The 20,637-nt window shown below is 45.9% G+C and overlaps 1 protein-coding gene across 3 annotated transcripts in view; it reads left to right on the top strand.

Annotated features, from left to right (window-relative positions):
- Positions 1-20,637, top strand: part of frem1b (Fras1 related extracellular matrix 1b) — a 64,372-nt gene that overhangs the window by 23,624 nt on the left and 20,111 nt on the right. For all 3 annotated transcript variants that reach the window (XM_030728261.1, XM_030728260.1, XM_030728262.1), the window contains exons 9-21: positions 6,738-7,082; positions 7,897-8,039; positions 8,135-8,331; positions 8,411-8,501; positions 9,129-9,296; positions 9,397-9,605; positions 12,351-12,444; positions 13,572-13,824; positions 14,080-14,274; positions 18,573-18,761; positions 18,844-19,040; positions 19,521-19,728; positions 20,403-20,547. In XM_030728261.1, the coding sequence (XP_030584121.1) occupies positions 6,738-7,082; positions 7,897-8,039; positions 8,135-8,331; positions 8,411-8,501; positions 9,129-9,296; positions 9,397-9,605; positions 12,351-12,444; positions 13,572-13,824; positions 14,080-14,274; positions 18,573-18,761; positions 18,844-19,040; positions 19,521-19,728; positions 20,403-20,547 (2,434 nt within the window). The remainder of the gene's footprint in view (positions 1-6,737; positions 7,083-7,896; positions 8,040-8,134; positions 8,332-8,410; positions 8,502-9,128; positions 9,297-9,396; positions 9,606-12,350; positions 12,445-13,571; positions 13,825-14,079; positions 14,275-18,572; positions 18,762-18,843; positions 19,041-19,520; positions 19,729-20,402; positions 20,548-20,637) is intronic.

Below are 20,637 nucleotides of genomic sequence, written 5' to 3'. Positions count from 1 at the left end.
ACCAATTCTAAAGTATAGTTTCACTACCTCGTAACACAAGAAATTCTGGAGTGTATAGCAGACGTGGTGTAGTGATTGTTGGACTTGAAACGACAACTTTAATCTCCACATTTCCACTTTTTGCTTGAAATTTTGACTATATTCTCAAAATGTACGATTTAATTATTTTTCTCAACGTGGCCCTAAAACTCGTTCGTACTTCAGTGATCTGTTTTCTGTGAATTATCATCTGTGCCTGTTTAATGAAGGTTCATCATTTGTTTCACTACATTTTATCTTTATTTTCTGCTGTGGAAACAAAGCTATTTAAAGTCATGTATACCCTTTTGTGACAGTTTATAGTACGGGAGGCGGGACTTCCCGAAGACGGGAGCACACAGCGCGATCGTACTTGATGACGTCACAGCTGAGCTCAGCTCCAGTGTTTTTCACCGTCTTAGCTCCTTAATATCACTCTGATTAATATTTACAATGGAAATTGCCCACGACACGCCTAATGACTAGAGAAAGAAAGATTATTTTAAAAAGCGTTTTAAGCACTTTGGCAAAAGCTCGGCTGTAAAAAGACCATCAATAATGTGGAAATATTGCAGTAAAGACTGATTTGTTCATTAGTTTACATTGAAGTGATGTCAGGAGGTCGTAAAGAGCTGTGTGCCACTATACTGAAATAATACTGAGTGATCATCAGACCTGTGACATCTCAAACATTTGCCATACAAACTATATTATAAATGCAGAGGTGCTGGCCACTATAATATTAATCTTGTTACTTATTCATCGCCCTTTTTCACTTTGAAATTCCACTAAAACTTAAATGTTGGTCATAACTTTACCCCCCCCAATCCAAAACAGGCGAGTGTGGCCGCCCGCTCCGCGATGCTCGTTTTATTTAGTGATTCATTTATTTACACTCCAGTTCTTTTTGTCCTCCATATATTGAGTTTATTTTAAATGTTAACTTCTCATAATATTTGCACAGAAAATTATGACGCAATTAAATAAATTAGTGAATGTGTGCTTAGTTTGTGCGCTCTCCACAGCAGCTGACTGTGTTCATAAACTGAAGCCATACGGGGACATGTGGAGCTCTCAGTGACCCTTTTGAATGTCCTCCTTCTGTCTGACCAACGACAACACAGAACCGATAGAAACTGTGGGAGAAATTGTTTTAGAAAGCCCCTCAGCGCCTCCGCCTTCCATCGCCCTCGTCCCTCCGTCCTTGACTCCCTCGCTGGTATTCCTCTGTCCCCTGGGAGTTCCACAAACCGGCGTCTGGCCTTTTCCGCCCTTTTTGCTCCATGTGCTGCACGTCCGTCAGGGACCGCCGTGTGGCTGGGGAAGCATATGTCTCGTGGCCCTGCATGTGTTTCCTAATCAGGTGTAAAATGGGGCCAGGGCCACTTTGCCAGGGGCCACCGCTGCCCGCCTCCCCGTCCACGTCTGTCCCTTCCAGCCCGCCGCTCGGCGAGGCCGTCTCTTTGTCTGAACGGCAGTGGGACGGAGCAGATTGGAGCGACTTCTGCCATTTCATGGCGCCGTGCACAGGGAGCAGATGCACTGTCCCCAAACAGGTTTTCATGCTACCAGCTCGGAGGAGGGGGAGGAGGTGGCGGTGGTGCGGCGCCCCGAGGGCTTCAGGCGGGCGGGAGTTAACCTTTCATGGCTGCTTTTTGTGCTCGGCTCATCCTCTGCTCATTTGTGATGTTTGATCTGTGATTCAGCTGCAGCTCTGAGATTAGATCCAATCAGCGGCAGTCCTCACCTGAGCTGCGGTGACATCACTCTCACACCCTCACGCCACTTTGAGAAACAGTCATAACATTTACAGTTTGTTTTTTTGTTTGTTTGTTTTTACTTTTTTTGGGGGGGAGGGGGGGGTACATTCATTTTCCCATTACCTTAAAATCCTGAACATAAGGGCTCCCTCCTATTCACTGACATCCATGTACAGGAAGTAAGTCCACATTTGGAGGCTGGAGGGGTCGACAGTGGCAAAAATCATTTAGTGTGATCATAATTTTCCATCCATCCATTTTCCCACAGCTGTCATAGGGTGAGAGGCGGGGTACAGCTTAGACAGGTCATCATAAAAAAAAATTAAATATTTCAAATGTGCTGTTCGTCACATTTACTTCACAGGAAAAAAATGAGAAATATATTAAAACATGTCATAAATAATTAAAAAAAAAACAGATTTAAAAATAAGACGAGGCAAATAATGAGAAAACAGAAGGATCAAAAACACGTGGCCACGTATCAAACTGAGCATCTGGATAAAATCAGAGTTTGGGGCTCTAACGGAGACATCCCGATCAGCTGAGCCCAGTAAACTCTGCCGGGAGTGTGTGTGTGTGTGTGTGGGGGGGGGGGCTGCTTCCAGAGACCTGATTGGTCAGTAGGTCAGTAGGTGGAGGTTTTGAGCCTGTAGAGCTGGACTGAGAGCTGCTTCAGAGCAGCATCAATTAACCACCCTGAAAACACGGGGTTAAAGCAGAAATGTTTAAATATGAGCAGAGATTATCATTTTATGAATTCCAATAAACTCATTTATTAACAAACACATTTAATCATGTTAGTACCGTTAGTGCAACTGGAACAAAATTACATGAAAAAAATGAATTTATTGATGAATGTATTTATTCTGTTAGAGGGGTCAGCCGCTGCCTCTAGTTTCCTTTACAGTAATGTTTTCAGCTTTTATAAATTCATTTGTGTATAGTATTTAAAGTTGTACTTACACATTTATTGTATTTTATTTAGATTTTAAATGAATAACCGGCTTTATTTTATTTTTTTTACCTTCAGATTTTTTCTCATTATTTGGGCGAGATATTTATTCTAATATTGGTTGCAGTTAATCTTTAGCTGCTGTCCTGTAAACTAATGCAGAAAAATTCTGCAGAATGAGGGAGATCCCAGAGAGGACCTGTAAACCTTTCATTTATTCGCGACAATGCTCCGAGGAAACCTCCACCTACGTGTCCACGATTGGGGGAAAACCGATTTCAATGATTCCTGTCGAAAAGAGAAGCTGCAGTGCGGTCGAGCTTTGGTCCTGCTGATTTCTGGTTGAGCTTAAAGGGAAACGCAGCAGGCTGAAAAAAGCGTGAGCATGCTCACCGTGCCTCTGTCAGCTCAGAGGCTTCAAACTACAAACTCTGTGTGTGAAGTTGTGTTTGCTTCCTGGGTGGAATCACAGCTGCTCCCTCTTCTCTCTTTTCTCCATCAAACCGCGGAAACCCTGCAGAGGAAAAAAATCGCATTAACAGGACAGGAAATTAGTTGGATGCTTGTTGAAACTTTTGTCCCACCAGGCAGCTTCCTCCCTCCTCCTCCTCCTGCAGCACCTGCTCCTGCATCGTTTCATCCCTCGGTTTGGACTGAAGTTTGGCTCTGCGTCCGTGCAGGAAGCTGCGGTGGAGCTGCGTCTCTGAGGACGCCGCTGACCCTCGGTGCTGCGACTGGAGGGCGGCGGCTGCAGCGTGGGGACGGACTCGCTCCAACGCCTTCAGCCAAATGGATGGCTGCCTGTCCCACACACACACACACACACACACACGCCCCGTTTCTCCCTTCGTGGGCCGGTTGCCCAACGCCACCTTTGGGCCCAATTACCAAGTTGTTTCCATCACTTGGACCGCGAGCCGGTTCCCCTCGGTAAAGTTGCTAATGAGGTTCGGGCTTGCGACCGCTCGTCTCTCAATCTGTCTGCTGACCTTGCCCTTCTGTCTCTCTGGCACTCGCAGGGAGCCAGGAAGCCCCCGTCCTGGCAGCCGGGCGGCCGCCGGGAAGGACGCCATGTTGTAGCCCACCGGTGTTCGCGGCGCAGACCGAGCCAGCGCCTCGCTGTGCCTCCAGGCGCCAACACAAACTTGTTATTTCCAAGTGACAATGGGAGGAAAGCAGTGCACGTGTTAGAGACGGTAATTGAATCAAAGTGCGAAGCTTTGGCTGGAAACTGTCCACCGACAATAACACATGTCCTCCGGTAGGCCGCCAGTCACGTGACGCTGGGCTGGTAGTGTGTTGTAGAGCGCGGTAAGGCCAGCCAGCAGCAGAGAGCCGACAGATGGACACGGCCGACATTTCATTAATGTAGGACACCAAAGTTTTTCATGTTCAGCCCAACGAAAGACAAACAGCAACCCACACGCACTGTGAGAGAAGCCAGAACACAGACACTCACTGCCGTGGACAGATCTGAGATGTGTTACATTGTCCGATAAGCTGCATTTGCTTATGCAGTAGTGTCACCTGGGCACCAGGGGGCTCGGGCTTTTGATTGGTTGTTTACCCTATTTAAGGAAGGCATTAGGGGCGCAGGTGGAAGCCACACAGGTTTTCAAAAGTGTGTGGTTGTTGGTTCTGGGGGTCACGTCATGTATTTTTGAGCTCATTTTTATCTTTCAATCATGCACTCAGTTTTTTTAGATGCTTTTAATTAAAGTATCAACAGTACTGGTCATGGTGGACCTCGGGTTTTCACCATAACGAGCTGGAAATGACTCCCTTGTATGGCCTTTTTGTGGTTGGATCGCTGCGGCACACACTCATCCACATATTTCTGCTTTCACAGGGTTAAAGTTCAGCCAGAGGGACTGCAGTACAGCCGCAGTATGACACATTAAAACTGCTTCAGTTCATAACTGATCGACATGCAGCTGGAAGATTGCATCAGTTTATTTTCCATATTTTCACCGCTGACCTCGGTGTGTTTGAATCTAGCAGTTTCAGATCTCAAAGTCAAGGAGAGGACGGTTTAAAAAAATCATGCAAACATGACTTTTGTGGGAGACATTCAGACATTTACTGCTTTTTGTTCGTGTATTTGGAATAAGAAGGGGAGATGAATGAATGCTTTATTGGTGCAGGTGGATCACACAGAGCACGGTGCCAAATCCTTAACTCTGCCCTGCTGCTCCTCATCCTGAATGCTCAGAGCTGAGCAGTGATGCACGGCTGCCTCCTGACTTTTACAGTGAGCTGATGACTTGCAGTCTTTCAGCTTTTTATTCACATACAACCGAAAGAAAACTGCAGAGAGCACAAAACCCTCTGTTTGTGTGTCCTTACGCAGCAGTGTGAGCACACAGAGCTCTGCAACATCACAAACCGACTCATGATGTTTTTCCTCATGTCACATTATTACGTACCCTATTAAAAGGCTCATCGAAACACACAGTAATGTGACTCAGGCATGTTAGAATAATGTCTTACAGTAAGTCACTGGATGTAATGTTTGTTGCCCACAGGTGGATGTGAGTCAGGGTCTTTGCTTTGACTTTAATAAATACCTGCAGGCAGAAAAATGAGCGATATGTGGCACGTCAGATTTAACAGGAAATCATGTGGCGTTCTTCTGCACAGCGTACAGGATCACAGTCACACACTGGTTTCTACAGACTGCATCAGCTCTTCTTGGCACAAATCTCTCCGTCTGAGCTGTCAGGTTTATCCAGGCAACGGCGGTCCCACGGCCTCCATCGTTTTCTCACAGAGTGGGAACATGTCGATTCTCCATCAGCTGCCTCTCACGGATCTGAATCAGATGTGCTTTCCAGAGTAAAACTCACACCGGGTCACACCGAATTGATGTCAAAAATAACATACAGTTTGGCCCTTCAAGTTACTTTTTTGATATTTTGCTTAACCCTCTTAATTGGAGGGGAAGGCGAAATGTCAAAAAAGTAACTTAAAGGGCCAAACTGTATGTTATTTTTGACATCAATTCGCGGACCAGAAGTGGGCGGGTCCCCCTAACCCCTAACCCTAACCCAAGTTTGGAGACCCCTGGTGTAAATCAAGAACTGATCCCTCCTTAAAAACCTTCAGAGTACAGAAGTCAGTTTGTCAGTGCTGCAGAGATGAATGTCTCAGACCTGATTTTCTTTCTTTATTTTGACGGATGTCCTCATGAAACTTGGTTTCTCACATTATCGTGGTTATCTTGGAGTGAAATGTACAAATTAGATATTGTCTCATTAAATATGAGGTGGTCTGCGCTCGACCACAGGCAGAATGTAAATGAAGAAAGGCATTATTGGGGTGCTGGGGTGGCTCAGAGGAAGAGCAGGTGGCTATCTTTGCCGCAAGCTGAAAAAGCAGGCAGCGCAGGTTCACGTCCCGACCTGTCGGTCTTTGCTGCGTGTCGTCCCCCAGCTCTCCTTTCCCGTCTCTCTACACTGTCAAATAAAGCAGCCAAAAAAAAAACCAAACACATTACTGGATACAGAACAGTCAAAACTCTCCCGGCTAATGAAGAACACGGTTGTTGCCTGAAGTTCCTTCTCCTTTTGTTTGAAGGTCTGATGTAAAAGGCCATATCATCATATTCACACATCACTAATCATTTATCATCATTAATTAGGCTAAAACGCATCCTTTCGGCTTCTAGTCAGGCACCTTTGAGTGGCTGGAAGGAGGAATCGACCTTTGACCTCAGTATTTCTGAAATCCTGACGTCACTGAATCTGATGGATGGAACTGGAGATTTTTTTCATGTGTCGGGCTTCTCAGAGGTGAGGGTTTGAGGCTGCTGTTTTAGGCTGTTATTCAGAAATGGGAAAAAGGCATCTGAAGCTTTGGGATCTGGGAAGAGTATCCAGCACTTCCTGTTGTTTAACAGAAAAGTTTAATTTTAAAGAAGAAGATCTTCAGATGAATCGAAGAGGAGGAAGAATTTCCCTTTGAGCTATTTTCATATTTTCTTCCATCTCCTCACGTTGTGTTTCCAGGTGGGAAGGCGTTTATGTTCCGTGTGCGGGACCTGAAGGAGGGCGCTGTCATCTACCATCACTCCGGCAGCGACTCCACCCGCGACCACATTGTCTTCCGCATCAGCGACAGCCGTCACAGCGTCCGCCACAAGTTCCCCATCAACATCCTCCCGAAGGACGACTCTCCGCCCTTCCTCATCAACAATGTGGCGGTAGAGGTGCAGGAGGGCGGGGCTGTGCGGCTTGAGGAGTTCATGCTGCTGGCCTCTGACCTCGACTCCAGCGACGACTACATTCTCTATCAGATAGTCTCCTCACCCCAGGCTGGGCACCTGGTCAGAAGAACTTCTGCTAAGGAGACAGGTAAGGATGGGATTTCTGTTTTATATAAATATTTATATTTAATCATCAGAGTGACAATGTCTCCACTTCAGTTTAATTCTATCTGTGTGTGTGTGTGTGTGTGTGTGTGTGTGTGTGTGTGTGTGTGTGTGTGTGTGTGTGTGTGTGTGTGCCCTGAAGTATCCCCTATGGATACTTTACAGTAATGTAAAGTATCCGTGGGGTGGGGGGCACTGGCGGCTGACAGTGTTGCAGACTGTTTACGTTCAGGATGCACCGATATATGGGCTGAATATCAGCTGATATTGGTCCTGATGACTGATGGTGTTTAAGGTTAGGGATGTGGCCAAAATCATCTCTGTGGTAAATAAATGTTTGTGACACATGCTTTGTTGAGTGAAATAATCACAAATTAAATTGGATGTTTTTTAAGGTTTTTGAAGGTTAAATGCACAAGTACACCACAGTCACATGACTTTGACCACCTGTGTTCAGGTAACGCTGAACGTCTCCGACAGCTTCTGTGGTCTCCTTTATCTGCTTCTATCAAACACCTTCTGTGGGATGCAGCATTCAGAGCTCAGTATTTTCTGTCCTGTGCTGACGAACAAAATGTAAAAATGTCTGAAGCTCGTGTTCAATCTGAGCTTCAGACATTCAACCACGAACACATTAAAAAATACACGTAAAAAATGCTGATTTCTGGGTTGTGGGACTCATTCCTGTAGCTCTCTGTTGTAAACCACGTTTAGCTGAATCTCAGGCTGGTATTGATCCTCTGAGCTCTGTGGCTTCTCCAAACATCTCTCAGGTTTCCAGTTTCCTGTCGCTGCAGGTTCACCTGTAGACAGCTTCCTGCAGAAGGATCTGATCCAGGGTCAGATCTTCTACCAGCACTCCGGGGATGAGCAGTTTGAGGATGCCTTCGACTTCACACTGTCAGACAGCCACCAGCCACCCAACCTCTCACAGACATACGTGAGTCAAAGAGCCGGCTCTGGTCTGAAGGCACTGATGTGTCTGAAGGTCTCTGAAACCTCCTCTTCCTCCCTCCTCTTCCTCCCTGTGTGCAGACAGTGGTAGTTCACGTGTTCCCGGTGAAGGACCAGCTGCCGGTGGAGGTTTCCGGCAGCGTTCGATCTCTGACAGTGAAGGAGACGGAGGTGGTTTACATCACCCAGACTCACCTTCATTTCACAGACCGAGAGCACCCAGATGCCGACCTCACCTATGTCATCACACAGCCCTGCTTCAGCCCAGTGCATCCTGGGTAAGGAAGCGGCTGCTGGTGTAGGAGGAAGAGCAGACCGTCTGACTCAGAAACTGACCCTTGCCCTTCTCATTTTCAGCCTGATGGATGCAGGACGTCTGTTTTACACCGACAGCACCAACGCCATGAAGAAAGATCACATGGTGCCCGTGTTGAAGTCTTTCACTCAGGTATGCAGAGCATGGTGATGGATACGTCACCTTCAAAGCTTCAGACCTTCAGACCAGTCCATGAACATCACACATGGACTGCTCACCACAGAAACACAAATTACATCATTGATCAATGTACATAAAAACTTTGGGGAAAAGTTTTCTTGGGTACGAGTCCTTTTTCCTCTGATGGTCTACACTTTCAAAGTATTAGCTTGATTCTAATATATAGATGTTAACATGAATTCTAAACCATCGAGTGTTTATCAAAAGTGGACTGAGCCACTCTGACTTCTGGACTGCATTTTGAAGCCTCAGCCTTGGACGGTCTGTTAATCCAATGAAGGGGACAGCAGCCATATTATTGGCCAGATTACTGCATTAAAATGCTTCAAAAGGCTTCCACAGTACAAACAAGCTTCAGAGGTCCAGTTTAGGGACTCCGGTTAGCTGAGGTGAAGCCTAGCAGACAGTTTCTGTATCAGGCTGTAAACATGTTTATTTCTGCTGGAAAGATTTAACGTTGGAGTCTATGGGGACTGACTCACAGCTGGAGGGTGGTGAGGGTGAGGGTAAGTGGCTGTTTGAGTGGCTGCCCTGATTTAAGATCTGAATCTAAATTTTTAAATCTGAAATATCTCCCAGCATGCAGTGAATCACATGAAAGTGGCCTTCATGCCTCCTGTCGAGGACATCGGCCCTGAGCCCCTCTTCATCCAGTTCGTCTTCTCTGTCAGCGATCACCATGGCGGCACCATCTCCGGCCTGATCTTCAACATCACAATCACACCTGTTGATGACCAGGCACCAGAGGTCAGAGGTCAAACCAGTGGAGTCTCTGCTGTTGATGCCCGAGCTTTGTCTGGTTTAACAGTACTGTGTATCTACTGTTGAACCTCTCTGTGCTCCTCAGGCCTTCACCAACCTTCTGCGGCTGGAGGAGGGCGGCGGGGCCTTTGTGACGGAGGAGCACCTCCTGGTCCAGGACCGGGACAGTCGGGAGGAGGTGCTGAGGGTGGAGGTTCAGAGCGCGGCTCGTCACGGCCGGCTGGAGCTGCAGGGCCGAACGCTGCAGCAGGGAGACGGGTTCACCCTTCAGGACCTGAGAGGACTGCGAGTCAGGTGAGCGAGACCCGAGGCAGGTGGTTTCGGTCTGGACTTGTTCACTGAGGACGTTCTCCAGCTGCTTTTGCTTGTGCCCTACTCTTTGCTTTTCACATGCTAATTCTTTACTTTTGGCTATCTTGGTTTTTGTTTATTGATCACTGTTTCATCCATTTCTGTACTGCGTTCAGCACACCAAACATGCGCTGCAGATGTTTCACATTTTCACTGCTGATGTCATGATGGAGCATTTTTATCCCACTTTATTTATTTTAATAAAGTGGGAGCACTGAGGAGGACCAACCCCCGAAAAGCACCTGGCCCCGACAACATCCCTGGCCGTGCTCTGAGGGTCTGCTCTTCAGAGCTGGCCGAGGTTTTTACAGATATTTTTAATTTGTCCCTCTCCCAATCATCTGTGCCCACATGCTTCAAGTCCACCACTATAGTGCCCCTCCCCAAGACAACCAACACAACCTCTTTGAATGACTATCGTCCCATTGCACTCACTTCACTTGTAATGAAGTGCTTTGAGAGGATGGTCATGTCCCATATTAAAGGATCCATTCCGGACACATTAGATCCCCTGCAATTTGCATACCGTCAGAACCGTTCAACTGATGATGCTGTTAATGCAGCCATCCATACAGCCCTCTCACACCTTGAAAATAAGGACACTTATGTTCGAATGCTGTTTATAGACTACAGTTCAGCTTTCAACACCGTCATCCCAAGCAGGCTGGTTGAAAAGCTGTTCACCCTCGGACTACCACCCTCCCTCTGCCGCTGGGTCTTGGACTTCCTTACAGACAGACCTCAGGCAGTCAGAGTTGGTACCAGGACATCAGAAACAAAGACAGTGAGCACTGGGACCCCACAAGGCTGTGTGCTCAGTCCTCTCCTGTACACCCTCTTCACCTACGACTGCATCCCCTTCCAAAGCAACACCTCCATCGTCAAGTTTGCTGACGACACCACCGTCATTGGGCTGATTACTGGGGGAGAGGAAGCAGCTTACAGGGAAGAGGTGGCCCAGCTGGTGTCCTGGTGCCAGGAAAATAATCTCTCCTTAAATACAGAGAAGACTAAGGAGATGATTATTGACCCGAGGAAGAGAAGAGACCAGCATGCTCCATTATTCATCAACGGGACTCAGGTGGAGAGAGTGAAGACCTTCAAATTCCTTGGCACCCACATCAGTGAAGACCTCACCTGGACCTACAACACAGCACAGACTGTCAAGAAAGCTCAGCAGAGACTCTTCTTCTTAAGGAAACTGAGGAAATTCGGATTATCCCCCAAGCTCCTCAGCAACTTTTACAGATGCACTGTGGAGAGCATCCTGACAAACTCCATCACGGTGTGGTATGGAAACTGCACCAGTCAGGACAGGAAGGCTCTCCAGCGTGTCATCAAAACAGCACAATTCATCTGTGGAGCTGCCTTCCCATCACTACAGGACACTTATAATACCCGGGTAATAAAGAGGGCACACAACATCATCAAGGACCGTACCCACCCACAGCACACACTGTTCACACTCCTGCCGTCTGGTAGACGTTACAGGAGTGTAAAAGCAAGAACAACCAGACTAAAAAACAGTTTCTATCCACAGGCCATCAGGCTACTGAACCACTGACTGATTACCAAACTGTGATTACCTGCCTTTCTTTCATCTGTATATATCTGTATATATTGCACTTGCTTTATTATTTATTTATTTTTATTTTCTACTTTTACTTTCCTAATATACTAGTTCTTAAATTTTATTTTAACTTAGTTGCTTATTTCAATTGTTTGTAAAGCAGTCGCAAGTAAGAATTTCATTGCTCAGCATAACCACAGTGTTTTGCGGTGTACATGACAATAAACTTCTTGAATCTTGAATTGTCGTCATTCCATCCGGGCGTCTGTCTGTGAGGTTTTACCTTTCCGGTCTATAGACTCCAAAAGACTATGACTCATCAGTGATCAATATTAAACCCATACCTACTGCTCAGCATTATTGCTTAAATGTAAACGAACATGGTTGCCTTATGATTATAGTGATGCTATACGTAATGCATTGATATCAACAGATTATATAGTAATATTCCTGTACACATGTGAGTATAATGGGATGTGAATACCTTCAAATATGCATTATATCTGTCTTATTGTTATAGATAATACTTTGTACCTTAATTTGTTCACCGTGGAAATGTTCTGTCTGAAGTTCGTCTGAGCTGGAACGCAGTGATAGCTTCTCCTCGCCAAAGATTACAGTTTGTGTTGGGATTATTTAAGCTAATCTCAGTGAAAGGAGTTGGATGTTGTTCTGATGGTTTGCTGGATCACTGATTGCACTTCCAAACACGATCGAAGCTGCGTGAACATTACAGAGGCTCACGCTAATTACGCACTTCCACACCTCACCCCGCGATCACACGGAGCAGACATGGAAGTGCCGCTCCCTCTGTAAACGCTTTGATGGCTTTCAGTGGATTTCTGACGGTGAAGCAGGAAGGTTCTGCCATTGTTTTTGTTTGTTTGTTTTTTAAGAGTTACAGCATTGAGGCTGATCTTTGAGTTAATTTCTGCCTCCTGAGTCCTCCAGTTGGTTCCTAATCCTGCCTTCCACACTCAGTATTGTGCTGAACCTTTTTAGCAAACTTCTTCTCTTATTGCTGTTGGAACGTTCAGTAGACTCTATTCAAAAAGCAGATAATCTTGCTGATGTTTGCGATGCTGGAGCTGCAGCATGACAGCGTCTCTGTGTTCCAGGTACATTCACGATGACTCTGAGACCACCGAGGACACCGTTGGTCTGAAGGTGACGGATGGTCTGAATTCGGTGGATGTCGTTCTGCACGTTCAGGTGAACTCACTGAATAAAGGTATCACCTGCTGAGGACTCAGAGGTTTCCGGTCACATGTAACAAGTAAAGAACAAGCTGAAAATGGCTGATTATAAATGGTCAGGTCCTTCTGTGGGTGGGATGCTGAGAAACTCCAGCAGGGCCTCCACAAAAAAATAAAAATATTTTTAAAACGTTTCTTTTAAATTTGCTTCAGTTAAATTCACAGATTGACACAGGTGGAAAAGAAAGGATCACATCCAGTTATGTTAATGGTGTAAATCAGTTTTTTAAAGTTACTGTGGTTTCAGGTCCTGGATGAGCCCCCATTTTGTAATGAACCCGTTGGAGTTCAGACAGAGATACCTGTGGGTTTAGCCAAGCAAAGGTTTATTTCAGTACATGAAACTAACAAACTTAGTGAGACTCTATCAGTACTGTAGTGGGTTTATGGATAAAAGAAAGGTGACACACAGCAACCCAAACCAGTCTGCTAGGAGATCAGAGCGTTAGCACACTGAGCAGCTTTTATAACAATCAGCTGACCCCTCCCCTGCACAAAACCAGGAAGAAAATACAGAGAAGGAGCGAGCAGAGTGGGAGGGGTCAGCACACATTCTCGATGTCGATGTTGGTGACTGTCATTTGAGTCAGAAAATTAAAAATCCCCAAAAGGAGAAATGCTGAGGAGTTTATTTCTGTCTTCCTTCATGAAGAGAAGCTTTACCAGCGAGAAGTGAGACTAGAAAAGCACTGCTCAAATGTGAGTAATTACATTTTAGTTTCAGTATTTACATTTTGGACATTTTATGTATGATGTAAGAAGTTTGTGAATTCAGACAGGACAACGTCTCCTGCTGCAGACTGTGCTGAGAAATAAGACGAAGACTCAAACTTTGCTGTTTCAGTTTTTTTCTGAACTTTTTTGTTTTGTTTTGTTTTTTGTTTTTTTTGTTTCAGTGAACTCAAAGGTTTTTTTTTAACCACTGGTTTTAGTTCAGACTTTGTCCTGGAGAGGAAACCAGAGATCTGAGTGGTGTTGGTGGTTACAGCTGGTCATTAAAAACCTACGTGTGACGGATCATGTCAACACAGTTCAGTCTTATGACGTTTAAAAAGGTGACTGTGACTCCTTCCCTATCCTAAGGTGTTGCCGATGAACGACGAACCACCTCAGCTGGGCGGGGGTCTACAGGGGGAGCTGAGCTGTGAGGAAGGGGGGCGGGTCCAGGTGACGGTGGACTACCTGTCGGCCACTGACCGGGACAGCGACGACTCCATGCTGACCTACATGCTGGCCCGAAGACCGAGCAGGGGCGAGCTGCAGCGAGCTGGCGTCACTGTGGACAAGTTCTCCCAGCAGGACGTCCTGCAGGGCCACGTCTACTACACCCACACAGGTGAGCAGGCCAGGCTGCTTTCACAGCACGTAGGAAAAATGTGTGTTCCTCCTGTGGGAATACATCTAGTCTCTGCTGAGCTGTGAAGAAAGTTTTACTTTTCAGTCTACATCACTTTGATTTATAAAGTATGAAAGCAGGAACTGACCGAAGTGCCTTCAGGTTGAGACAAATATGCTGAAACTGAATTTTACTAAAATGAAATGAAAGCAGCTTTTTGGAAACGTTTGCTGTGGTCGTTTTGTTCTGTTTAAGGCGGGGAGATCGGACCTGAGCCGGTGTTTGACACCGTCACCCTCATCATCTCCGATGGTGAGGCCAGAGGGACGGACAGCTGCTGCCACGGGGAAGCCCCGCCCCCGCCCGTTCCTCTCCACGGCACACTTCCTGTTTACGATCTCAATGTCACAGTTCTTCCTGTCAACAATAAAGTCCCCACCATCACTCTGGGTAAGATTCAGCAAACAGCTGATGGTTTAAACTCACAAAAACAGGATGAGTGGAAAGTGTGACACATACAGTCTACACAACATCATTCTTGATGTCACATGAACACACCTGAACACACCTGCGGTTTTAAATCAAACTGTAGGATTTGATCCATACGACTGAAACCAATTAGAGACATCAGAGAGAACAGAGCCCTAAAATCCAAAGTCTTTGCTTTGCTCTGTAACAGCCTGCATCTAAACTTCAGTATAACCCAAACTCTCATCAAGCTGCTGTATTAAAAAACATACTCAGGTGTTCGGTCCTGCTCCTCCTACAGGATTGGTCAGATTTTAATGACGCTCTCGCACAGCAATCACCTGATGGGCGTTCACCCAACTGTGTGTTGTTTTACAGGTAATAACTGTGAACTGTGGTGGATCGTAAGCTGGATGAACCTCACTGATGTTCTGGGTTTTATTTCCACCCTCATTACAAGTACAGCTGTGAAATGCTGAAGCTGAAAGGCTCCACTGTGATCAAATCAGTCAATACAATCAATCACCACTGAAATAATCAATGGATCTACAGGATGAATCTCAGGGCTGAGGCAGTTCTGTGGTAACTGAAGGGATGGAAACACGCACACACGTGTATGTGTGTGTGTGTGTGTGTGTGTGTGTGTGAGAGAGACACAGAGAGAGACAGAATGTGATACTAGCCCCCCCTCCCAGTGCAGTGTGTGTGTTGGACTGATAGGTGAGGGTGTGTTGTTGGTCATAGAGGATTAAAAACTGACACACACACACACACACACACACACACACACACACGTCCCAGTGGTCACTGGTCTCCATTGATAACCACAGAGCTCCTCAATCCCTGTTTTTGGCTGCAACATCAGTGAGAACGATCATCCATCCCAGGAGAGAGAGAGGGTCTGTGTGTGTGTGTGTGTGTGTGTGTGTGTGTGTGTGTGTGTGTGTGTGTGTGTGTGTGTGTGTGTGTGAATAATATTCTCCATAGTAGAGACATCTTATGTAAAACATCTCTATTTTCTCTGTTTTAGAACTAAAAGATTTTCTTTCAGTTGATTTTTCTGCTTCTCCTTCAGTCACAGACGTCGTTTTATCCAAACTGTGAGTTAAATGGACTCGGTGACTCACCTGTCACAGGTGGAGATGAAAGATGCTGAGAAACAGCAAAATTGTGTTGAACTGTCAGCAGGTGTCTGATGGTTTTTGGTTTTCCAGTCATGAATAAAGAGATTTCCAAAAGAGAAAGTAAAAAATTCCCCAGAAATGAAGTTCATCAGGAGAGAAATGTAGACGATGCGTCTTTCCAGGCGTATTAAATGAACAAATTAGAACCATCTCCATAAAAACGAACCAACGCTACAAAGAGAGGTGTGTGCAGAGCAGTCTGACCTCCTGCTCTTATGCAGACCTGCCAAATATGTGCAGACTTTTTTAAATTGATGAAAATGTTTGATAAGTTCACTGTGAGCCGTGTCACTAAAATCTCCTTCTGTTGGTTAAATTAGTTTCTTAACTGTTAGTATGGGGAAAATTCCTGAAGCACAAATGTTGGAGGGTATGAGTCTGACCCCGAGTTATTACAATCTCACAGTTTTTAATGTTAGTTTTTTAAAAAACTAGAGTTTAATTATCGAGGCAGCAGATCAGAAAACAGAACAGGTTGGACTCGGCCGCGGTTTAAATTTAACTTTGAATGTAAAAAGTGTTATATTTTCTGATATTTGGTGCTGGAGCACCGATCCTCTGTCCAGCTTCAGGAAACTTAGAACAAAAAATTAATTTTCACCTTTAAGATTTAAAGTTAAAGTCAGTTTATTCTGACAGCAGAGCCCTGTTTTTACAGTCGCTGAGCTCAGCTCTTTGTTTAAACCTGCCCGATACTGTGTGTGCGTGTGTGTGTGTGTGTGTGTGTGTGTGTGTGTGTGCGTGCGTGCGTGTGTGTGTGTGTGTGTGTTGTCACTCGGTTAACGAGGTTGGCAGCAATGTGTTTTAAGTGAAATCTGCTAATTGTCTGCTGGTATTACATGAAAACACACACAGCTGAGAGATTATCAGCTCTGTGTGTGTGTGTGTGTGTGTGTGGACAGCGGACAATGAGCGTCTTTACTAAACAAAAGAGAGAACCTCCATCCCTCTTTCACAATAGGAGACGTGTCCTAGCCGCTGATCAGCTTAGCGTTACCAGCGGCGGGACGACTCGTAATCCTGCCAGCGAGTCTCGCCGCTCATTCGGCACCAGCACACGGTTCAGGGCGGCGGCGGTGGTGGGGGGGGTTCTTGGTCTAATTAATTAGCAGTGAATAAAGACGTAGAGTAAGAGCATTAATGCAGCGAGACGAGAGGGCCGCGCATCCACGTGTGCCTGTTTTAGGGGAACGCTGGTTTATCAGCGAGATCCAGGACTGTCCCTCATTAACGCTCACACACATCCACCCACGGTCTTATGCTCCAACCGAAGACAGGGAGGCTCAGACCTGCTCCTGTCTGCAGGGAACGGGAAGTCATCCGCTGCAGGCGGAGTGAAATCTGCTCCTGATGTGGCTTCAATTTCACTTCGTAAACTCCGTGACTGTTAAATGATGATTTAACTTTAATTAAAATTGATAATCACAGCACTGAAACCGATCGTCTTGCTCTCTAGTTTTGCTTCCAGCTGTTTCCTCTCGCTTTGATAGATTATCATGACCCCAGTCTCACCTGCAAACACTACATGCTGCATGTACCAGCAACACGAGGCAGTGCACAAACACAGAACCTCGGTGTGGTGTTTTCAAATGTTAAAGGACCGATGATGTCCTCTACCTGCCATGTCCAGCCCAGTATACTGTTCCTGCCTCAGAGGGGCTTCTGGAGGTCACTGCGCTCATCAGCATGACAGAAAAATAAGTCTCTGCTGCTTTATTTGAGCCCAATCTGTGCATTATACGGACACCTCAGTGAATAAATGTGACTTCCTTTTGTTGTTGTATTCAATCAAAGGTGCATTTTATATGTGAGTAAATGAAACTCATATTTAAAAATACTGCTTACAATATTGCATGCTGGTGGTTTTCCTTCTCAGGAATAATGAGGTCCATCTCGGAGGCACCAAAATGGGTGTGAATGAGAATGTCACGGTGTGATGAGAGAGGAGCCACAGCAGGAAGTGGAGATAAAGTCAGCTTTTTAAACAATGTCTGCAGGAAATACAAAGTCCACAAAAGTGGCCAGTGTGGAGTGACGATCACAGACGGAGACCAAAGGGGAAGGCAGGAGTTTCTCATAAGGGACCGATTAGGGATGAGACACAGGAGAAGGCAATCAGACAGGAAGTAAACCACAAGAAGACCAACTCTCAAAGTAAAACAGGAAATAACCAAAAGATGCAGATTAAACACACAAACTCGCACTAAACACGATGACATGAGTGAGTCTCAGACAGGGAAACACTGAAACCAAAACCTCAACAAATCCAGCACAGAAACCTGCCATGCATCCAAACGTTTGAAACCTAAAGCTCCGTCTTTCCTCCACCATCCTTCAGAGAAGTCACTGATCAGGTTCAACTCAGCGTCCACCAGAGAGCGTCTGTTCGGGGTCGCCCCCAGGCTGTCTGCAATTGCTCTGTGGGGATGTTTGACCTTTAATCTGCATCATTAGGACTTTTTTCATACATTTCTAAATCTCTTTACTGCAATATTTTAAAAGCAGTTACACCATATTACATTAAAAACTACTTAAAGGACCTCCACTGGCTCCAGGTCATGTGTTTAACATCTCCTATCTAAAAAGATTATGCAGGCAGAAGATGATTTTTGTTTTCCTCCAAAATTCCTGTATTGTAATGGGGGGGGGGGGTAGTCCATCCATGTGCGACACAGCACCATGTTTTTATTTGACCTCCTGTGGGTGACATCAAAGCTCACTGATCAGTAATGGTTCTCACAGTTTGTCAAATATAAATTTGAAACTGCACTCATTTGCTGTTCAGACCTTCGGTTTGTGAGAGGCAGCCAATGAGAAGACAGAGGCTGAACTCAGAAGCTGAACCAAGGTCCAGCATCAGATGAAAGAGGATTATTTTAAAGTGTGAATCATGCAGAGTTGCTCTGCAACAGTCCAGGAGTAAAACTGGAACCTGAGATGAGCAGAAAAATCACCTTTAGCACAAAACGAGTCAAAGCAGCGACTGAGTGAAGAATGTGAGGCGCACCAATCAGGAGCAGCCTGAGTAAATGTGCCGGCAGAGTTAATGAACTGGAGCTGAATGAAGACTAAAGATGATGATGTGTCCTGGTGTAGGTGAGTTCATGCTGGTGGTGGATGAAGGCTCCTCGGTCTGTCTCTGTGGGGGTGTCCTTGGAGCTTCAGACCCAGACAGCCCCCCCGAGCAGCTCACCTTTCACCTGGAGATCCCGCCCCTTCACGGCTTTCTGGAGAACACGCAGCCGACGCCCGGCTCCGAGAAGAGCAACACGGGAATCCGAGTTGGTCAGTGTGCAGTCCAGTCCGCAGGGCAGAACTTCAGGGAATTGGTTCAGGTTCAGAACTGATTCTGTTTGTCTTTTCCCAGAATCCTTCACCCTCACCCACCTGACCTCCGGCTTCATCCGCTACGTGCAGTCAGAGCACAAAGGGGTGGAGCCAACTGTCGACCAGCTGTCCGTCAGTGTGAGTGACGGGCTGCATCGCTCTGCCCCCGTCCCCTTCTACATCATCATCAAACCAACCAATGATGAAACACCTTCCCTGCTGTTCGCCAACTTCACCGTACGTACACCTGAGGCCTGAATCTCCATCTCACCAATAATCAATCAGTCGTCAATAAATCAAAATCTTTACTACAGAAGCTGTTATGATAGTTCAAAGGTCTCTTAATGTGCGTTAATTCTCTGATTGGTTGGTTGAGGTAATTTCAGTGCAGTGATGCTGAACCAATCAAAAGTTTGGAGACACTTTTTTGACTGTTTCCTACAGTGTGAAACCTGGAACTGTGATATCTGTACACAGGAAACGGGTGGAGACTAAAACGTGTAAAAGATGAAAATAAGTCACAAAAATCAGGGGAAACTAAAAAGTATGGATAAAGAAAACTGGACTCGGATGTGTCTCAGGTGAAACTTGCTGAGGAAAACTTGGCCGAGATGGATTCAAATGTAGTTTTTGTTACTGAAACTAAATCCAGCATTTGTTTGTCTGGTATGTAATGATCATTACAGCCTGATGGGGGCGTACTCCTGTTATCTGCAGGTAACGGAGGGCGGGATGACAGCGCTGACTCCGTCCATTCTGAATGGTTTCGACCTGGACGCCCCACCTGACCTCCTCACCTTCACCGTGGTGCGGCCGCCGGCTCACGGCAGCCTGATGAACGGCATCTACGGCAGGGAGACGGGAGCAGACCTCCTGCACAGGGGCCTACCCATCATTTCCTTCACCCTGCAGGAGCTCCGACAAGGTGAGGCAGTCACTGAAACAGGAAGTGGGAAAAGCACAGGGGTAAATATTTTACTAAAGCTCCTTAAAACTCACCTGAGTGTGTTTTATGCCGATTTATTTTGAAAGGCTGATAGGTAGTCTTAAAGAAGACACATTCCAGCAGCTACAGTAGGTATGATCAGGCAAACCAGTCTTAGCCCCCGATCCCAGCAGCAAGTCCATCCTGCATTTCAAATCCAGGCTTAAAAAAGCTCAAACTTCCTGTTTGTCTGAAAGTTTGTGAGAAATTTATCTCAAGATTTCCCAAAAATAAGCATTTGTGTGTACATTAAAGATTGATTACGTGGACAGGGTTAGGATGGACGGTTACATGAGGCAGCAAGTTCGGCCTGATTGAGCTTTAATGTTTCCCTAAGATAAACTGAGCACAGGAAGTCAAGTTTCAAAGTAATGATTTCTTTTCTGAATGCAGAAAACACAAAGTCCCCAAAATAAAACCTTTGTTCAGAAATCAAACTGTTTCCTGTCAATCAGAGAAAAACATTTTTGAACATTAGCCATAATTAGCTAGACAGTTAAAATGTAGCCAACATGAACACAATCTCAGTCCTGATTCATTTGCATTGCTCTATATTTTCTGTTTTACTCCCTCCTCCTCCTCCTCCTCCTCCTCCTCCTCCTCCTCCTCCGCAGGCATGAAGATCGTCTACATGCACGACGACACAGAAACCCTGAAGGACGCTGTGGCTCTGCGGCTGACAGATGGTGTCCACACAGTCGAGGGGACGGCTCAGGTCACTGTGCTGCCGGTCAACGACGAGAAACCGCGACTGCTCAAGTACACACACACACACACACACACACACACACACACACACACACACACACACACACACACACACACACACACACACACACAGAGGCTTTC

This window comes from Archocentrus centrarchus, chromosome 4 (genome assembly GCF_007364275.1).
Source record: "Archocentrus centrarchus isolate MPI-CPG fArcCen1 chromosome 4, fArcCen1, whole genome shotgun sequence".
Lineage (NCBI taxonomy): Eukaryota > Metazoa > Chordata > Actinopteri > Cichliformes > Cichlidae > Archocentrus > Archocentrus centrarchus.
Note: the sequence above shows the minus strand (reverse complement) of the source record. Positions and strands in the feature narration are given on the sequence as shown.